Source organism: Vulpes lagopus, chromosome 2 (genome assembly GCF_018345385.1).
Source record: "Vulpes lagopus strain Blue_001 chromosome 2, ASM1834538v1, whole genome shotgun sequence".
Taxonomy (NCBI): Eukaryota; Metazoa; Chordata; class Mammalia; order Carnivora; family Canidae; genus Vulpes; species Vulpes lagopus.
In genome coordinates this window covers 51,774,391-51,795,188 of record NC_054825.1, presented here as the reverse complement: position 1 = coordinate 51,795,188, position 20,798 = coordinate 51,774,391, and the positions used below count along the sequence as shown (strand labels likewise).

General features: G+C 39.3%; 1 protein-coding gene and 1 pseudogene across 5 annotated transcripts in view; one reads left to right on the top strand and one right to left on the bottom strand.

Annotated features, from left to right (window-relative positions):
* Positions 1-20,798, bottom strand: part of INTS14 (integrator complex subunit 14) — a 33,016-nt gene that overhangs the window by 1,261 nt on the left and 10,957 nt on the right. For 4 of the 5 annotated variants that reach the window (XM_041743159.1, XM_041743163.1, XM_041743162.1 and 1 more), the window contains 8 exons: positions 20,292-20,447; positions 19,396-19,514; positions 18,327-18,469; positions 15,558-15,650; positions 14,288-14,432; positions 12,811-12,944; positions 3,733-3,851; positions 1,325-1,390 (listed from right to left, as the gene is read on the bottom strand). In XM_041743159.1, the coding sequence (XP_041599093.1) occupies positions 1,325-1,390; positions 3,733-3,851; positions 12,811-12,944; positions 14,288-14,432; positions 15,558-15,650; positions 18,327-18,469; positions 19,396-19,514; positions 20,292-20,447 (975 nt within the window). The remainder of the gene's footprint in view (positions 1-1,324; positions 1,391-3,732; positions 3,852-12,810; positions 12,945-14,287; positions 14,433-15,557; positions 15,651-18,326; positions 18,470-19,395; positions 19,515-20,291; positions 20,448-20,798) is intronic. The other variant, XM_041743161.1, reaches the window with a different exon arrangement.
* Positions 8,421-8,898, top strand: LOC121484557 (annotated as a pseudogene).

Sequence of the window (20,798 nt, the reverse complement as noted above, 5' to 3'; positions counted from 1 at the left end):
CCTCTAACCTCCTTCCTGACTGGGCCAAACAACAATGAACATGTTTGGTGGAGGTTCTGAAAGATTCAAGAAGTCTGACCTGAAAGATTTCACAAAAAGAAGGGTCGGGTAGTGGATGGAAACTGAAATTCAAAAAGCCCCGTCAACCACTTAGCAGTGCAATCTAGGCCAATTGTGTAGCCTCTCCAGGTCTTAGTGGTCTCATTTACAAAGCAAGAAGGATGGCCTCCTCCTCGTCCACTGTAGGGGCTGACGCAGTTGCCTGGCTGAGGCCCTTCCACATCTGATAGTGGGATTGTATACAGCCGGAAGTGGGCTTTCTGACCATCTCGCTACTATCATCTGTTGGCAAGAGAAAAGTTCAGCAGAAGGCCAAAGTAGGAGTATGCCTTCTTGAGTAGACAGTTGACAAATGTGTGGAGGCAAGAGAGGGACTACCCCCAAGGAGTGGTCACAAGGGGCCATGTACATTATGGGCTTCACGGGGAGGGAGGGCATGGCCGCCAAGCAGCTCTAGTTTGAACTCTGATTAAGGTTGCTCTTGCTTGATTTCACCAGCTTGCCACATAATTAGGTTTGAAGACAACAGTGACATAAAGATAATGAGATAACACCCAAAGTAGCACGTATGTTCTCCGGAAGAGATGCTAGCCTGAGGGAGGCTGTGTGCGCCGTGAACTATTAGCAGCTGGGCCGCAACTGACAACACAGCATACGTCACACACCACTTAATTTCATTTCAACCAAACACTAGATGGAAAAGGAAGAAACAAGGTGTTTCCTTAAATGCACCCCCAACTCCATTCACTAGTTATAACTTTATTCCCTCCACCAATAGTTCTGGATTAGTTAGGCAGGTTTCCGGAGGGCCATCGTTATCCAATTCATAAAAGTACAATTTTAGTAGTCCTTCCTGGAAGCAGCTACTTGGGTGGGTAAGAATGTTCTGAGAAATCATCATCCCAGGAGGTCATCCTGGTTGCCTGGGGTTGGACTAGATACTCAGAGTGATGAGGAGAGTTCAGGGCTGGCCCACAGGTTCTTCTGACTTCTTCCTTCAGTCACTCACAGCAGCACCAATAAAGAGGAGCCCTTGTGCACAAAATCAGGTCACTTAAATACTTCCAATTCTTGGATTTTAGGGCAGTGGTGGACCTATCACTTCTACTGACTTTATCAATGAAAACACTGAGGCATAAGCCAAATATTTCTAACTGCTGTCCGTGTTCACTCTGCTATCACATTCTCCGACGATTGAGAACCATTTATTTTTGGCACACATCCCAGAGCCCACCCTCTTCCACTATAATTCGGATAGTCTCACCTTATAGAATGTCTGTGTTTTTTCAGGTAGTTTCCTTGCATTTCTTAAAATCTTCTGTACATCTGTCTATCAAAGGTAAAAAGATTTCAACAGTAAGATTTTGCAGTCAAAGGGGAAAGAATACAAAAGAATGGCTCTAAATATTTAGTGAAATGAAAATGGGAACAGAGGTACAGTGTCAGAGGATCCCTTCTGAGTTAATGTCACTATTCTATTCAAATTAGTAAAGGACCTCCCTCCTTCAAAATGTTTGATGATAATAAATCCCCTAGTGACAGAAATGAACTTGTCCCACAAAAATACATCCAATTAAACCCATCCATCTATAGCCAACTGCTTTTTTGGCCAGGGTGCCAAGACCATTCAATGGGGGAAGGAACAGTCTCTTCAACAGATGGTGCCAGGACAGGTGGATATCCACATGTAAAAGAATGAAGCTGGACTCTTCATACCATGTACAAAAAAAATAGTTCAGAGACCTAAATGCAAGAGTTAAAGCTACAAAAACTCTTAGAAGAAAACATAGGTGTAACTTTTCATGACCTTGGATTGGTAATGACTTCTAAGTTATGACAATAGCATAGCAACAAAAGAAAATTTTTGGCAAATGTTCTTAGCAGCATTATTCACAACAGCCAAAAGGTGGAAACAATCTGAATGTTCACCAACTGAATGAATGGGTAAAGAAATGTGGCCATCATAAAGAATAAAGTAGTGATCTATGTTACAACATGTCTGAATATTGAAAACATTAAGTGAAGGAACCCAAAGACAAAAAGTCACATATTTTATGATGCTACTTATTTATTAAAGATTTGATTTGAGAGAGTGAGTGAGTGAGAGACAGCACAAGCCAGGAGGAAAGGCAGAGGGAGATTCCAATGTGGAGCTCGATCCCAGGACCCTGGGATCATGACCTGAGCTGAAGGTAGACACTTAACCAACTGAGCCACACAGGCACCTCTATATGATGCTGTTTATATGAAATATCTAGAATAGGGCAAATCCATAGAGTCAAGAAGCAGATTTATGGTTGCCAAGGGCTGGGGGAAGTTAGGAATGTAGAGTGACTTGCTTAATGGGTACAGGGTTTCCTCCTGAGGTGATGAAAATGTTCTAGAACTACCTAGTGATGATGGTTGTATAACATTATGATTGTACTAAATGCCACTGAACTGTATACTTTAAAACGGCTGAAATGATCACTTTTATGTGTTTTTCACGAAAAAAAAAATACACCCAGACCAAAACAAAATTTAAAAATAATTTAAGAAAAATTCAGCTTTCCTTCTGACAGGGAAGTACTAGGGTCAGGGATGATAGGAAAGAGAGAATCTGATTTGCCAACAAAGTCCTATCCCCTTAGCCATGGCAGGATGAGTTCAGTTTCTGTGGTAAGGGGGCTACAAGAAACCAAACCATCAACAGAAGCTACTTCCCTTATTAGATGACCTACCTCTTCTTGTTTGGCTTAGGCTGGACTCATTGGAGGAATAAAGAAAAAAAGATGGTGCTCAAATGAGAAAAAAGGCTCTAAAAAGGGGCACCTGGATGGCTCAGTTGGTTAAGAAGCTGCCTTCAGTTCAGGTCATGATCCCAGGGGCCTGGGATGGAGCCCTGCATCAGGAGCTTGGGGGAGCCTGCTTCTCTCTCTCTCTGCCCCCAACCCCCAACCCATGCTCGCTCTCACTGGAATGCTCTCTCTCAAATAAGTAAAAATCTTTTTTTTTAAAAGGCTCAAAAAGTAATTTTTAAAAAAAGGTAGAAATGACTAAGTCAGTGGAAGGAGAAATATCACTGAGTACTTTGCTTGAAAGCAGCATACCTTGATAACAGTATAACTTAGTTTTCCATAAAGATGTTTTTATGCAATTAAGGTATAATGCCATTGCTTGGGTTCTACATGGAGAAAGAAGAAATAACCCAACAAAGATTTTTACATTCTTCTTAAAACTGCTGTTAAAGATAAAAGCCATTACGTCAAGGCCTCACCATGTCAAAAATTTTACACTGAAAATGCCAGGAAAATGTGTCTCTCTAGAATTGACATGCTTCCTTTTATCAGACAAGAAAAATCATATAACCCTACATGTAGTTTTCCTGACCCAGATAGCAGGAAGCTGAGAGGCAAATTGCTCAAATACAATTATCATTTCCCCTTGGGTTCCTGGCACAACCGTCTCCCCTCTTGCTCTAGGTTTTGTGCTGCTCTAAATTTTTAAGAAGTGATTTTGCTGTATACATGTTTTACTGTAGGCCACCTCAAATTCTTTTTGGAAATAATGACAAACATTGGAAGTTATTGAATTACTAAGTATCAAATGAAAGGAAAATCAAATCAGATGTCTGCCTGCCTGCAGAATTCCTCCCCCTGCCCCAGCAGGAAGCAACGTGAATGGTCATGTTACCTGCAGGCCACTGGGTTTGATCCAGACAGTCACATTCTGGGCATAACTGCGTTTGTTTTTGGGCTGCAGGGGGAATGGGCTCTTATTGTCATCCTCTCCATAAGGATTTTCTTTAGCATCTTAAAAGAAAAAGACATTCTTGAAATGACATCTGGTAAAACATAATCAATTACATTTCCAATTAGGCTAGCTCTTCAAATCATTCAATCTTCTACATCCTGTTATTTCCCTAATTAAGAAAATCCATTCACTTCCCTCAGGTTAGGGAACCAGTTCTCAACAGAAAGCCACTGATGCAGGAGACTAAACAATCAACTGAGGCCCATGTAGGTGAAAAAACAAATTAATGTTTTTGAATAGACATACTTCACTTACCTGCTTTATGAACTGAGGTCAGAAAGAATAAAACCATTACATGCAATGATTCTAAAGTACATTATTTTAAAAAATTCATAAACACACATAATACAATTCTATGTAGTCTAGTCCAGTGCTTTCCAACAGAATTTTCTACAATGATCAAATGGTAGTCACTGGTCCATGCGGCCACTGAACACTTAACTTGTGGCTAGAGGAACTGGATATTAAATTTTACTCATTTTAACTTAAATAGCCTCAGGTATCTAGTGGTGACAGGACTGGACAGCGTAAGTCTAAACACAGAAAATTCCAGAGGAAAATTTTATGTAGTTACATTAGGAAAAAGCCAAGAGAAGAATTACTTTCTTGGTGAAAATACATCCCATGTATCATGGCATATTAGTTATTGCTTTCAAAGATTTAAAGCCAGGTTTTTATTTTTTTAGCCATGTGAATAAATAAGGTTTTCTGTTTTTCTGCTTCCTGAGCCAATGAAACTTTGCCACTTATATCTACTGGCTAATTTTATCCTGATCACTACCACCTTCTGGGGTAGACAGAGCCGGATCATTTCCCCAACAAGTTTAGGGAGCTTAAATCCCTTGCCCAAATATTCATGTGGGCAACTAGAATTAACCCCATTTCTCTGAGCCAGAAGCTCTCTAACCCCAATTTGGCCACTAATTTAAATGTTTTCTACTGGCGCCTCCTCCCAGCCCCTCCAAAAAAGTATCAGCCCACCTTTCCAGACATGTTTCCACAAATACTTGCACATATATAAACCTTTTTTAGCCAGGCCAAGATCCCAACAGTCTTTTTCCACGCAGCACGTTTATTTCCAACTTTCCTGTCACTATTTCTGTTATTTCCCTTGTCTGGAGTGCTCCATTCTCTCATCCACTTATTCCCTTACTTACTTGCTCACTCATTAGCTGTACTAAGTCCCCACTAGCAGCAAGCACTCCACTAGAAGTGTGGATGGAGAAGATTTTTTTCTGGACTCAAGGAACTTACAGAATAAAGAATATGTATTAAGTTCCAAACACTTTATATATACACCTTGTTTCCTTACAGCAACTCTAGTGGGGGGTAGATATTATTGGTCCCATGAAAGATGGGAACTGAGACTCAGAGAGGCTGGATGTTCACAGGCTTCACAGTCACTCAGTGGGGCCTGCTTGCAAAGGCAATGCTTTTTCTACCACTCAACACCACTGTTCCTCACATACCCAAACTTATATTCCAGGTCCAGATCTTATCCCACCTTCTCCATCAAGTTGTCCTAAGTGTTCCTGGCACACAGTACTTTCTCTAGACCCTTTTCTAATATAGCACTCAGTATCAGTATCAAACTTTTCAACATCTAACCCCAGTCTATCTTGTATTGTCTCTAGTTATTTGGAGCCTATATGTGGTAACTGGCTTGACAGACAAAAAATACTGCATTTATGAAAAAAGAACAGGAGATCTTAGACATAAGAGGTATGATAGCAGAAATTTTTAAAACTTGCAAGATAAAGCTGAAGATACTTTACAGAAATTAGAACAAAAAGAAGAAAATGGGAAAATGGGTGGAAAATAAGAAAATTATACAAAAATTGTAAACAGATGTTTTGGAAAGGGAGAACAAAGAAAACAGAGAGGGGAAAATAAAAAACACGATTCACATTCCCAGGACTGAAGAACATGAACTGTCAGGTGGAAAGGCCCAGTGAATGCCCAGCATGATGAATGAAGAGACTAACAACTAAGTACATCATTCTGAAAATCCAGAACACGAGGACACAAAGAAAACCCCTCTGGGAGAGCAGAGGAAATACAGATCCAGGTCAAAAAACTGGCAGCATGGGATTAGACTCTCAGTAGCAACACAGGAAGCCAGAAAAGAAAAACAGAACTATGCATTAAAACTCTAACTACGGTAATGTGATTCCCAGCCCAGCACTCAAAACCCAACTGAACTACCAATACAGGTATTTCCAAATATACAAGATTTCAAATACTTATGTCCCATGTACCCTTTTCTCAGGTGGAGTCACAAAACAGGAGAGCCACAGGAGAGATGGGAAGGGAAAGCCTAAAGAACCAACAGTCTACTTAAGAAACAAGAGGAAGGGAAATGACTCTAAGGGGAAAAAAAGAAGATTGACAAAAATGCCTGAAGAAAGTATTTTACTTAGGGGGGAATTATGGCAAGTATACAGAAAAGAGCAAAGAAAAGCAAAGACACAAAAGAAAGTAAAGAGAAGGCCATGAGAGAGCCCAGAGGGGAGGGCTGGGTGCCCTCCTCTGCTGCTGGTCACCCCCACAGCCTGCTTGCCCCGCTCTTTCCTGGAGTCTCTGAGGAACCTCAGTGTCTTCCAATACAGCCTTCCTTTTAACGGAAGTTAGAAGACAGCTGACCTTTGAACAACATGGTTGTAAACCGTATAGGTCTACTAATACACAAAACTTTTCCCATAAATACAAATACTGTAAATGTATTTTCTCTTTGTTAGGCTTTTTAAAATAATATTTTCTCTAGCTTTCTTGATTGTGAGAATGCAGCATATAATACATATAACATACAAAATATCTGTTCATTAGATATTGGGTAAGGCTTATGGTCAACAGTAGTCCCTTACTAGTTAAGTTGTGGGAGAGTTAAAAGTCATAACCCCCACATTATTCAGGAGTCAACTGCACATTTATCTTGCCTACTAGAAAAAAGAAAAAAATATCTTAAAAAAATAATAACTGGTGCAGAGAACAAAGAGTTGCAAAACAAAATGTAACTCAGTGTACCACATGGCTTAGTCATAAATAATGTTCACATCATCTAACAAGGACAGAATACTGCTTTACCCAAAAAAGAACACTGTAACCACACTGGAAGGATAGAAGAAGGGAAAAATGTGCTTCTTGGGTGGGTGGGTGGGGATGGTGAAGCTAACAGAGCTAAGCAGTCAACCTTAAAAAATAAAAAAGGACATTTAAAATGGAAAAAAAAAACCCAATACTTATATTATTTATAAATGTAAATACCAAAACAAAACCTCCCACAATTAGAAGTTGTAAGTGGTTGTTTCTAGGAACAGAATGAGAAGTAGGAAGGATAGCTATAAACAACCATACTGTTTTGCATGCCTTGGTTTGACTAAAAATAAATAATACATACAAGTTCTTTGACATTGGCCATGGAAAAATTTTTCTAGGTATGTCTCTTCAAGCAAGGGAAACGAAAGCAAAGTAAAGCTACTGGGAGGGAGTACATTAAAATATAAAACTTTTGCACAGTCAAGAAAATCATCAACACAACAAAAAGGCAACCGATTGAATGGAAGAAGACATTTGTAAGTGATATATCCAGTAAGCAGTTAACATCCAAAATATCTCAAAAGCTTCTACATTCAATACCAGAAAAACAAATAATACAATTAAAAAATAGGCAGAGGACCTAAATAGACATTTTTTGGGAGACATGCAAATGGCCAGCAGACACATGAAAAGATGCTCAACATCATTGATCATCAAGGAAATGCAAATTAAAATCATAACGCAATATCACCTTATACCTGTCAGAATGACTAAAATAAAAAACAAAAAATAGAGATGCCTGGATGGCTTAGTCAATTAAACGTTAGACTCTTGGTTTGGTTCAGATCGTGACTGTGGGATGGAGCCCTGTGCTGGGCTCCCTGCTCAGAGAGGAGTCTGCTTGAAAGACTCTCCCTCTGCCCTACCCTCACATACACACACACACTCTAAAATAAATAAATAAATCTTTAAAAACAATCAAACAAAAACAAAAAATGAGTATTGACCAGGATGTGAAGAAAAAGAAACCTCTGGTTCCTTGAGCAATGTTGGTGGAAATACAAATTAGTGCAGTCACTGTGGAAAACAGTATGGAGGTCCCTCAAAAAATTAAAATAGAATTACTATGTATGATTCACTAATTCCACTACTGGTTATTTACCAAAGAAAATGAAAACACTAATTTGAAAAGATATATGCACCTCTATATTTACTGCAGCGTTATTTACAACAGCCAAGGTATGGAAGCAACCCAAGAATTCATCTATAGAAGGATGGAAAAAGAGAAGGCGTGTGTATTTATCTACACAATGGGATATTATTCAGCCATAAAAAAGAATGAGATCTTGCCATTTGTAACAATATGGTGCTAAGTGAAATAAGTCAGAGAAAGACAAATCCCACACAACTTCTCATATGTATAATTTCAGAAACAAAAGAAATAAAGAAAGAGACAAACAACAGACTCTTAAGCAGAGAGAACTGGTGGTTGCCAGATAGGAGGTGTGTGGGAAGATGGGTGAAAGAGATAAAGGGGATTAAGCACAAGTAATGTATAAACCGCTGAATCATTATATCCTATACCTGAAACTAACACAGTGTATTAATTATACTTCAATTAAAAAAAAAGAAAAAAAAACCCTGGGGGGGCAGCAGCCATGGCTCTGTGGTACCCTACAACCATGGACGTCAACGCGGACCACAAGATGGCTAAGAATGTCAGTGACCACAGCCACTACCATGGACGCCTCACCAAGCATATCAAGTCTGTGCAGGACATGATCCTCTTGGATCATGTGAGGCTTTGCTCCATACGAGCAGTGTGCCATGGAGCTGCTCAAGGTCTCCAAGGACAAGTTCACCAAGAGAAGGGTGGGGACACACATTTGTGCCAAAAGGAAAAGAGAAGAGCTAAGCAATGTCCTGGCAGCCAGGAGGAAAGTGGGAGTCAAGAAGGACTTCACTCCCTCCCCTGTCTGTAATAAAGCCTGTTTTATTCTAACTTCATAAGACTGTCTCCAGAATTAAATGAGATTATACATTTCATTGTGTCTAGCACAGTGCCTGGTACAAAGTTAAATTCAATAAAATGTAGCTTTATTCTAATTTGAAAAAAAAGAACAGACCCTGAGGCAGGAAAAAATGAATAAGGGGCAAAGTAAAAAGCAGTTCAAACCTGAATGAAAAATACGTGTAACAAACCAAGCACTGCTAGATTGGAAACTAGATTAGAAAGGAATCTGAATGTTACACTTCAGATTATGGACAAGTAATCTGTGTGAAAAATGTCACAACAGTCTAGGTCAGGGATCAACAAACTTTTCCTGCAAAGGGGCCAGACAATAAGTATTTTAGTTTATGGGTTATATGGTTTCTGTTGCAACTACCTGACTCTGCCCCCAAAGCAGGAAAACAGCCCTAGATAAGACATACCTAAATGAGTATGACTGTGTAATGAAACTTTACAATAAAGCTTTATTTACAAAATAAACAGTGGGCTAGTTTGGCCAGCAGGCATTGGTTAGCTGGCCTTTGATCTAAATGAAAGGTAAAAAAAAAAAAAAAAAAAAAAAAAAAAGCCAAAACAGGGCAAGAGCAGGGCAAATGAAAAGGCAGAATGAATTTAGGATTGCTACAGAGACCAGGAGGTAAGGAATTTCTACAACCTAATAGGCACAGCTTCCTCTGCCCTGTGCTCTCCAGTTACTGTCTTACTTTTCTCTTCTTGTGGCAAACCTGTCATGGTCGTTTCCTCATCTCTGACACACTCCTCAACTTGCCTCCTAGCTAACCATGGACCTAAGTTACCCAAAAATCTCCTATAGGGATGAAATGACTCTTGATTCATAGTGTCCTCTTCATTCCTCCTGGTTCTATTCCTTCCTAAAACTCTTTACAAAACTGATTCTGCAGTCTCTTTCAGATTAAGTTCTCAAGGGACTAATCCTCCTGTTGGCCTCCCTTCAAAAGAAATAAAATCCTTACATAATTTAAAGACTTCTTCAAATCAGGAACACATCTTCAGCAGGGATATTTTTGGCAGAAGTCCTTTTGCCTTGGGTTGTCATTATATTTACTCTGGAGGATGCACCATGGGTTTCATTGCTTCAGAAAGAGTTTTTTGGTGCATTATTTGGTTTTGGAGAGTCCTACTTCAGAATGGGTAGTGTCAATCTGCATGGTGCACAACTTGGGCTTCAAATTCTCATGGGAGACTTTTTTTTTTTTTAATATGTGGAAAAACAGGTAGAAACAATGGGTAGAATTTTTCTTGTCAACATCTCACCGAGGGAACAGATCTTCCACATTCCTAGCTTTACTCAGAGATTTCAGTTCTTTGTCTTGTTTGGAACCAAAATCATATCTCTTTTCTTGTGTGAACTTTAAAATGCCAGCCCCTGCATCCTACCCCAAGAGCTGGCCAACTACGGCCTGCTGTCTGTTTTTGAGTTAAAAATGGTTTTTATATTTTTAAATAGTTGGGGGAAAAATCGAAAGAATAAGATTTCATGACAAGTGAAAATTATACGAAATTCAAATTCTGGTGTCCATAAAGAATATTTTATTGGAAGAGGTCACTCCCATTCATTTACGTATTGTGCTAAAATGGCAGTGTTTAGCAGTTAAGACAGAGATCATATGGCTTGCAAAAACTAAAATATTTACTATCTGGCCCTTTATTGATAAAGCTTACTGCCTAGCTTCTAGGGTCTATCCTCAGTCAAAATCTTTTCTAGGCTTCAGTGGCAAAGGCATCCTTCAGGCTAAACTGACATGCACATGTACAGTAGACAGGGTATGCAGGCCACATATAATACATCTGTATGAGACACTGTACTTTCTTCTTGAATCTTTTTATTCTCTTGGCTTCTGTGACATCACTTTCTTCTACTTTTCCTTCTGCCTATTCCCTTCTCATTTTCATTTATTAGCACCCTTTCCACTATCACCAGTAGTTAATCTTTTCTAAGGATTTGGTCCTTGGGTCTTTTTTTTCTTCCTGAGGCAAGGGCTTCTTAATGTGTGGTTATGGATCACCTAGATCATAATCACTTGGGTAATATTAGAACTTCAAGTTCTTGGGCCAGAATCCAGACCTACTGAATCAGAATCTCTGTAAGTGGGGCCCAGGGAACAATTTTTAAAGTTCTTCTGTTTTGTTTTTTGTACATAAGAACTCAAATGTGTGAAGCACTGCCCTAAACAATTGCCCTCATTCTCACCATTTTAACTATAAGCAGTATGCTTATAACTAAAAATTATATATCCAACTCTGCCCTCTTTCCAGAACTCCTATAGGAACTATCTCTAGGCACCTCTACCTAAATCTCACAGGCATAAATTCAACATGCACAGAAGATGTCTTTCCAAATCTACTCTTCTTCCTCTGTTCTCTGCTCCCATTAACAATATCACCTTTCTCCCTGCAGCCCAAGTCAGAAACCTGGTATTATCCTCAAGACCTCCATTTCCTTTATCCTCATCCAAATACTGTTGATTCTGCTTCCTGAATATCTTTACCATGGATCTCCATCCTCTCTATTCCCAGCCACTGTTCCTTCTGGCTCTCATCTTTGTATCTTCAGGACTATCACAGTAGACTTCTAACTATGGGATGCCCTTACCTTTCCAAATCCACACTCCACAGAATTATCTTTCATTTTTTTTAAAGATTGTATTTATTTACTTATCTGAGAGACAGCGTGCATACATAAGCAGAGGAGGAGCAGAGAGAGAGAGGGAGGGAGAATGTCAAGTAGAGTCCTCACTGAGTATGGAACCTAATGCGGGGCTTGATCTCACAACAGCCCGGAGATCATGGCCTAAGCATGAGTCAGATGCTTAACCAACTGAGCCACCCAGGTGTCCCCAGAATTATCTTTCTAAACTCAAATTTATTAGCTCCAACTTGAATTTCAGCCATATTACACAACTCCAGGAGGCACCAGTACCCAGAATACAAACTCTCCTACAATGTCTCTCCTCTGTGAAGATTTTCCTTAGTCCTCTAGGCAGAGCTGATCGTCTAGGCCAACTCTGATCTTATACCAGTCTGTTTATTATTCTACTGGACTTTTCTACTGACTTTGAGCAACTCTGGCTAACTTTTATCCCCTAAAAGGTTGCTTGGTAGATGTTCCTGATATTGAATTGGGTCCAAATGAGTCAAGGATGACTCTACAGGTGGAGCCTGAGTACCTAGGAATACTTAGGCCTCAATTAGATGGGGCAGGAAAGTCAGAAAAAGGAACAGTTTAGGAGAGAAGAGTTAAGAGACGACAGTTTCTGTAACAAACATGCTGTGAGCTGCTTGGTATTACAGCAGAATATCCAGGTGGACAGGTCTAACTGGGAACTGGAAATATGATATGCAAGTTCCAAGGAGAGATCAAGTAGGACCAGAGTCATACATGTGGGGGAGTCTGAAGCTATGATGGTTGATGAAATAACCAAGAGAGAATAATCCAAGAGAAGATGGCAAAGAAAATCATGAGGCAAGAGGAAGATAAGATGACAAGAAAAAGCAAAGGTGCCAAAGGAAAAAGTATATCAGGAGAATGCAATGTTAGGAAAGCCAAGGGAAAACACTTTCAAGAGGGGGGTTAAATCATCTAGAAATGACTAGTGTTACCTGAATTGAAAATAGTATACTGAAGAAAAAAATGTTTATGGACAGTAACTTTCCCCTGTAGGCAGTCAGAGCATTTACGTTTACTTAAAGCAACCTAGTCGGTTTCCCCAAGGTAAAGTTAAAGTTCAGACATAACAGTCTGCTGGGGTTCTCCATGCACATACCCAGCATTAGAGACCACAGCACATCCATCCAGAGATCACACAGCTCTCTGACTACACAGTCAGAGCCATTCAGAATAGCAGAGAGAAAAAAAAGTCAAGATAAGTAAAATATGATCTGGGTTATACCTGAAATAGGACCCAATTGTGCCATTTTCCCTAGCCATGGGAGAGGTTCTGGGCCAGGCTCAAAGAGAGACATCATGAGGTTTGATTTCTTCTTGCTGTCAGCTTGGGAGTAGAGCATTCCATGCCATTCAGGACTAGATGGAGAGAAGATGGAAGATCAGAAGAACGTCAAGCCTGGGACCATAAAGTTACGTGAACGTCAAGCCTGGGACTATAAAGTTAAGTAAGTCTAGCCAGTGTTTTTCTTGAGAGACAGGGACTTCAACTTTGAAATCAGGTGTTTTTACTAAAACCAAATCCTAAAACTGAAAATGCATACTGCTGCCCCCTAATGTTGCCATTCCTCTGGGAAATGTATTATTTTTCAGTTAGGTAGATATGGAAATCAAAAGTAATCTTAAAAAAGAAAAAAAATCACAAGGGCAGCAAATAGCTACAGAGGTCGGGAAGAGTAAGGGTTGTGACCTATGTTTCAGCTGCTTCCATGAGTCGTTCACAGCAGCACCAACACAGAGCAGCATTTCTAACAAAGGGCACAAAGCCATCACCCAGCTCTATTGCTGCTTCTCAAAGGGCCCCAGGGAATTCTCATATTCAGAGCAGTACAAGTAGCTTGGGTACCAAGAAATACAATAAACTAATACCTAATAAGAATTGCATTCTTCTTTTTGGACCAGGTAATTTTAACTCAAGTAGAAATGGAACTTCATCTGAGTACTCCTAACCTCTTCATCTTCTATACCAGTCAAACCCAGGTGATAGCCAGAAGATGATCAGTCACCTCTTCTTTCCTAACAATAGGTATTCTAGAAAGGGAAGCATATGGTTTTGCAAATTTCAAGACTGTAGCAAAAGTAAAAGCTAGAAAGATGTTTCCCACAGGGATGGGTTAGCAGTGTTCATGAACATGGGCTCTGGGGTCAGAATGCAAGTAAGAACCCTTGCTCTTTCATTTAGGTGCTGTGTGACCTTTAGCAAGTTCCTTGACCTCCCTATGCCTCAGTTTCTCACCTATACAACAAGGATAATGCTGACACCCCCTGTACAGTGTTGTTGTAAGGGATTACATGAATTAACGTATGTAAAGTGACTAGAGGAGTGCCTGGCACATGGTAAAATGTTCAATTAATGTTCTTGGAATCCTATTTCATTTAGTTCCACCTCCTCATCTTATAGCTGAGGAGCCTGTGAATACTGCATAAGATCCCACAGCAACTGTTACAACTGAATACAGATTTCCTAGGTAGAATAGAAAAGAAAAAAATAGAAAAAAGGATATAATATAAAAGCAATATAATTTAAAGGCTCACTCTACTTATTCTAGGGGATGATTTAAAGAGCAGTTTAGAAGGTGATGTTAGGTGGGAAGGGTATGGCCAAGAGAGGAAAAAGGTGATGAGGAAAAGTCTGGGAAATACTTCACTTTGTACACTGATTCTTCTCCCTCATTCAACCAAAGGTAAAGAAAGTTTCTTACCCTAATTGAACTATTGCCACCATTCCTTCCACTTTTAGGCTGCCATGGAGCAGGACACAAAAGTTGGGTATTTTGCCTGCAATTTGATTGGCTGAATTTTCATCTTCGTTGTCATCAGTTATGCCAGTACCCACCTCATCACCTTCTGTGAAAAAAGGTCAGACTAAGATTAGCTACAAAAACCTCAAATTCCAATTATACTCCTGGCTATTTCTATCCTTGGGAGGAGAGCATTCGATTATAAAGGCATATTATAACAAGTAAGAAAAACTCCTATTCATAGGTTTTCCTATGTCCATATAAAAATCAGTTTTCACATATTATATGAATTGCATTTATATAAAACATCCAGAATAGGCAAACTTATAGAAACTAAAGACATTTAGTGGTTACCTGGGGCTGAGGATGATGAGAAGCTAGAGATTGACAGCTAAAGGGTTTCTTTTATGGTAGTGAAATTGAAACAGCAGAAACAGTCTTGCAGTATATTAGGCAACACTCCATTTTTAAAATATTCAATCCAATAACTATTCCTTTCTCCTAATTCTGCAAAATGGACTATCATACTACCAATTATATACTTAAAAAAAATTTTTCTTATTGGAGTTCAATTTGCCAACATATAGCAGAACACCCAGTGCTTATCCCACCAAGTGCCCCCGCCCTCATTGCCCATCACCCAGTCACCCCAACCCCCCGCCCACTTCCTCTTCCACTATCCCTTGTTCGTTTCCCAGAGTTAGGTGTCTCATGTTTTGTCACCCTCACTGATATTTTCGCTCCTTTCCCTTTATTCCCTTTCACTAATTTTTATATTCCCCAAATGAATGAGACCATATAATATCTGTCCTTTTCCAATTGACTTATTTCACTCAGCATAATACCCTCCAGGTCCCTCCACATCGAAGCAAATAGTGGGTGGGTATTTGTCGTTTCTAATGGCTGAGTAATATTCCACTGTATACATATACAGCTTCTTTATCCATTCATCTTTTGATGGACACCGAGGCTCCTTCCACAGTTTGGCTACTGTGGACATTGCTGCTATAAACATCAGGGTGCAGGTGTCCCTGCGTTTCACTGCATCTGTATCTTTGGGGTAAATCCCCAGCAGTGCAATTGCTGGGTCGTAGGGCAGATCTATTTTTAACTCTTTGAGGAACCTCCACACAGTTTTCCAGAGTGGCTGTACCTCAACTACATACATTTAAGAGTAACTTTAGATCATAAGATGCTTCATCTGTATCACTGGAATAACAAGAGAACTCACCTTTGTTAAGTGCTATTGGTAGGACCAGATGTCTGGACAGAACTGGGGGACTTGAAATATCAGCTATATCAATAAATCCCACTATTTCCAAATCTGAAAAGAAATGAATCAACACTGAATTAGTTAATATATAGGTAAGTATATTTTTTTCTTTGTACTAGGTTTCACAAATATAATGTTCACATGAGGAATTCAGATGTGACTAGGAAGGTTTTAGAAGTTTCTCTGGCTGACTCATAATTTGCATTTTATTTATTTTATTTTTTTAAAGATTTTATTTATTTATTCATGAGAGACAGAGAAAGAGGCAGAGACACAGGCAGAGGGAGAAGCAGGCTCCATGCTCTCAAGCAGCCCGACGTGGGACTCGATCCCTGGTCTTCAGGATCACACCCTGGGCTGAAGGCAGGCGCTAAACTGGTGAGCCACCGGGGCTGCCCCATAATTTGCATTTTAAATAGCTCAGGAAGTAAGAATAACTGCCTTTCATTAATTATTTAAGTTTTAAGACAAATCAGCTAGACTTTTTTTTTTATAGGCCAGGTCCCCAGCCAAGGCAAAAGCTTAAAGATCTAATCCCTGTTTCGTCAGGGATCTTCAGGTCAGCAGGGGGCATCACAGTCAAGCACTTCCACCACTCCATCCTTGCAGGAGATGCAGCCATCCAAGGCAGAGGGTATGGCTATCATTAAAAACATTTCCATTAAACAACAACAACAAACCATTTCCATAAGAAAGAAATACATTCTCTATAAGCCCAAGGTAGCAGTTCTTTTTAAAGATGTGTTTATTTATTCATGAGAGACACAGAGAGAGACAGTGGGGCAGAGACATAGGCAGAGGGAGAAGCAGGCTCCTCGCAGGAGCCTGATGCAGGACTTGATCCCGGATCCCGGGATCACGACCTGAGCCGAAGGCAGCCGCCCAACTGCTGAGCCACCCAGCTGTCCCTCCAAGGTAGCATAGTCTAAATATGACAATGATTTATTTGCCTCTGGAAGCTGAATTAAAGACCAAGAAGAAGAGAAGAAAAAAAAAGACCAAGAAGAATATTTGTTGGAAACCTAATAGTAAAAAAATAAGTCTTATCCCCAAGTACTTTTTAAAAGTTTACTTTTTGATTATATAAATAGTAGAAAAACTTAGAAAACATAAAAAATTGTAAAGAAGAAAAATAAAGTCACTCATTATTCACCATCAAAGGAAACATCTATTAATATTTTATTGAATTGCTTTTCAGTCTTTCTCCCAGGCACAAGTATGTCTCCCAGACATACTTCTATTCTCAAAACAATTAAAAAAAAAAAATCAGGGTCATGGTGAATACACTGTACTTCTAATACGTCAGGAAATCTGCTTCTTGGAGATTTGCTGCCATTACCTTCTTTGGCTGAATAACAAATGAGTCAGCATAAGCAGTTATGTATTTTTCATTTGAGTAACAAAAGGCCTGCATTTTTCTTTTTAAGGCCTGCATTTTAAAGTGGCTTAAATATAAGCTATGGCAAAGATCTCGGAAAAGAGCTACTCAAAGTTATCTTATCAAAAAAAGGATGAGGGTGTTATGCTATATGTTGGCAAATTGAACTCCATTAAAAAAAAAAAAAAGAAAAAAGGATGGGAAGGAAGTGGAATCTAGTTGGTTTGAAGGCAAAAAACTTTGGTACAGCTTAACATACTGCAGTAGTCACCATGAAAGAGATGGATGCCCTATTTCCAAGACAGCCAGGAGCTAAAGACAGAAAAAATAAAAAGTTTCTGCAGAGCCCTTCAGTCTCTGACTCCTTCAAATCTGTACACCCATGAATGAAATGAACATTTACTGTGCACCTTATTTCAATCATTGGTTGACTGGAAATTTACCTAGTAAACATTTATAAGTATCAGAGCTGCGCTAATAAGCACTGAAGGTACAACAGGGTCCCAAACAGTGACAGCTGAATGTGTGCCCACAACTCAAGGGGTCTGCCCACCAAATGGATACAATTCTTTTCTCCATTTTTCGTTTTGTTTTTTTTCTTTTTTTTAAAGATTTATTTATTTATTCATAGAGACACAGTGAGAGAATGAGAGGCAGAGACACAGGCAGAGGGAGAAGCAGGCTCCATGCAGAGAGCCTGACATGGGACTCGATCCAGGGTCTCCAGGATCACGCCTGCTGCGCCACCGGGGCTGCCCTCCATTTTTTCTTGTGACTTCTGACAGCACCTCCAGCACAAACCAGGTAAAAGCAGTAGCACGTCTCTTTTAGTCAAAATACAAGCAGGAGGGCTAGAGGGGTACAGTATATCAGAACACAGACCTCAGACAGACCATGACTCATCTAGAGATTCCACTCTCCTTAGCCAACCAAAATGAGAGGAAGTGACTTTACAGGATCACACAGGAAGAATCACACAGCCAAGCCTAGAAGCTAGCTCTTCATAGATGATCTCAATTATGATACTAATCAATCTTAGTATCTCTATTAAGAATTACCTCAAGGATTTCACGGCTAGTGAATCTGGTCATGATTTCCAATTCTAGTAATTTATGGCTATTGTTATCTAAGACTGGAGATTAACTCATGACCTCACTATGAAAGACCACCGGCCTGCCACCCTTTGGTCAATGCTTCCTCTCATCCAAAATGCATATACTGGTGATGACAACAGCACCCTAGTATCAGAATTTACTTTTTTTTTCAACCCTCCTGTATAGAGAAGTCAGAAATTACAAGAAAATAAAGATAACAAAAGAACCAAGCAGGAAGTTAAAAAAACACATTACCTGTGTTGATGACTTTAGGAATGGGATCGATTTCCTCATCTACAACAAAAGGCTCTGGTCTGGGGAACACCTGCACATCAGCGGTTAGGTGGCCGCACTTGAGAATAGCGTGGAAAGGTGTATACGCCAGATCTATTAGTTTTCTAGAATATGATGAATAATTGTTATAAGAAGAAGAATATGATACATATCATTTTTCTCAAGGAATTTTTTTCTTTTTAAAAAGATATTTCTCTGTCAAATTGCTATGAGTTCTCATACACTTTTTCTCATTCCATTTTTTTTTAAAGATTTTATTTATTTATTTGACAGAGAGAGAGCGAGTACAAGTAGGGGGAGCAGCAGGCAGAGGGAGAGAGAGAAGCAGGCTCTTGGTGGAGCAGGGAACCCAACTTACTGGGCATCTGATTTAGGCAGACACTTAAATGACTGAGACACCCGGGTAGCCCTTGAGGAATTTTTTCAAGATGCTAAGTTTATTTTCTCTTTGAGTCGACTCTAAAACTATGATCTGACCGTTTATAAAACAGAACAAAACCTGACATTTTTGGTGAGGAAATTTTTTTTTCTTTTAATGATTTTATTTATTTATTCATGAGAGACAATGAGAGAGAGGCAAAGACATAGGCAGAGGGAGAAAGAAATAGGCTCCTTGTGGGGAGCCTGATACAGGACTCGATCCTAGGACCCTGGGATCATGACCTGAGCCAAAGGCAGACATTCAACCACTGAGCCACCCAGGTGCCCCTGGTGAGGAAACTTCAATTCTGAAAAGCTCAAAAGCAAGTTAATCTTTCGAAACTGCTAAGTCATTATAAGAGAGTCAACATCTGTAGGCATTATTGATTTAGTCATGCTTAATTTAAAAGGGAATGAACTTTGAAAAAATCACTACTACCAATCATTTTACCTGAAAATTGTGCAACTTGGGGAAAATGACAATTAGAAATAGTGGTGGAATAGATATTATAGCTGAATATCAAATTATAATAACATAATAACAGATTGTAAGAAGGTAAAAAAGCAAAAAAAAAAAAAGAAGGCAAAAAAGCTCTAAGTATATACTCACCCAAACATAGACTGTACATTTTTCAAGCACAGGGGACCATCAATAGTAAAAATCTGCCCTTCACCATTGTTTAAATCTATGAGACGTTCAAGGCAATCCAAGGAATCAGTGCTCTGAAGCTACAAAACAAAACAGATGACCCTTTTAAAGTGGCATACAATGCCAGATTATTATCAGCACACCAAGGTCACACCTGTCACAATAACACAGGCAATAAATAACAGGGATGATTTTTTTTAACAACCTGAGATGGAAACAATTTTGTTTCAAGGCTACCAAGAGGAATGTTATATAAAACGATACCAGTAGAGCTATTTCATTCAGAAGTAGTTTTGCAAAGATTCTCAGAGGTGACCACAGTTGGTATTTACATGGTATCTTCATTCCAAAGTGTTTCTAACGTCTTTTGGGTGAAAACCATCATTACCTACATCTTACAGATAGAAAAACTGAGGTGAACAAAGGTTAAATAACTTTCCCAAATAAATGGGAAAACCAGGAAGTAGAGTTTAGTAAAACATGTATCAGAGAAACGTTACTTTACCAAAAAAGTCCAAGCACATTTCTGTCGACATTTCCAGTGGAATGGACATAAGAATTCCCAAACGAGGGAAATGTCTAAGACCAAAAAGAACATTTTAACTCATGCATTTGAAGAATCTTTGTGGGAAGCAGGATGGATAACAATTCCAGCCAGCTATGTTTCTAGAGATGGACAACACTCTGAATCTTCAAAGAGCATTTGAGACCTAAAGTCCTTCCAAATTTAGTGACTAGTCTCAGCTGAAACCAATGGAGTTTAATGCTATAGTATATACAATATAATACTAATGGAATATACTGAAAAATAAAGTCCTAAAATGTATCTAATCAAACTAAAAAGAACTCAGTATTACCTCCTCCAAATTTGCCATGCACATGATGTATAACTTAGATGGGAAAGGGAAAGGTAGTGGAAACCTGTTGCTCTCGCTTCGTTGATTGTGAGTAGCTAGGGAATGCCGCAGTGATCCTCTACCAATGCCAAGACAGCCATCTGTCACTAGAACAACCTGTTTGCAGGGAGGGGAGGTTTGTACATGAAATAACATATTTAAATATATTATTTAAAACTGTCTCATTTTAAAGCCAGATCTATGCATTTTGCTGTATTTTATCTAATTAAACCTTAAAAATAGTACCTACCCATGAACACTTAAAATCATAATCAATTCTTACCTAATTGCATTAAAACTAGAACCCTATCTCTTAGATAGAGTTGGCACCTAAGGCACTTGGTGTCAAAATGACATGAGGATCTATTTTACATGTGACCCCAGGATTTATAAGCACAGAAATCCAAACCTTGACACGAATTTTCAAAGATGACAAACTCCATCCCTGGTCAATTAAAATGACAACCG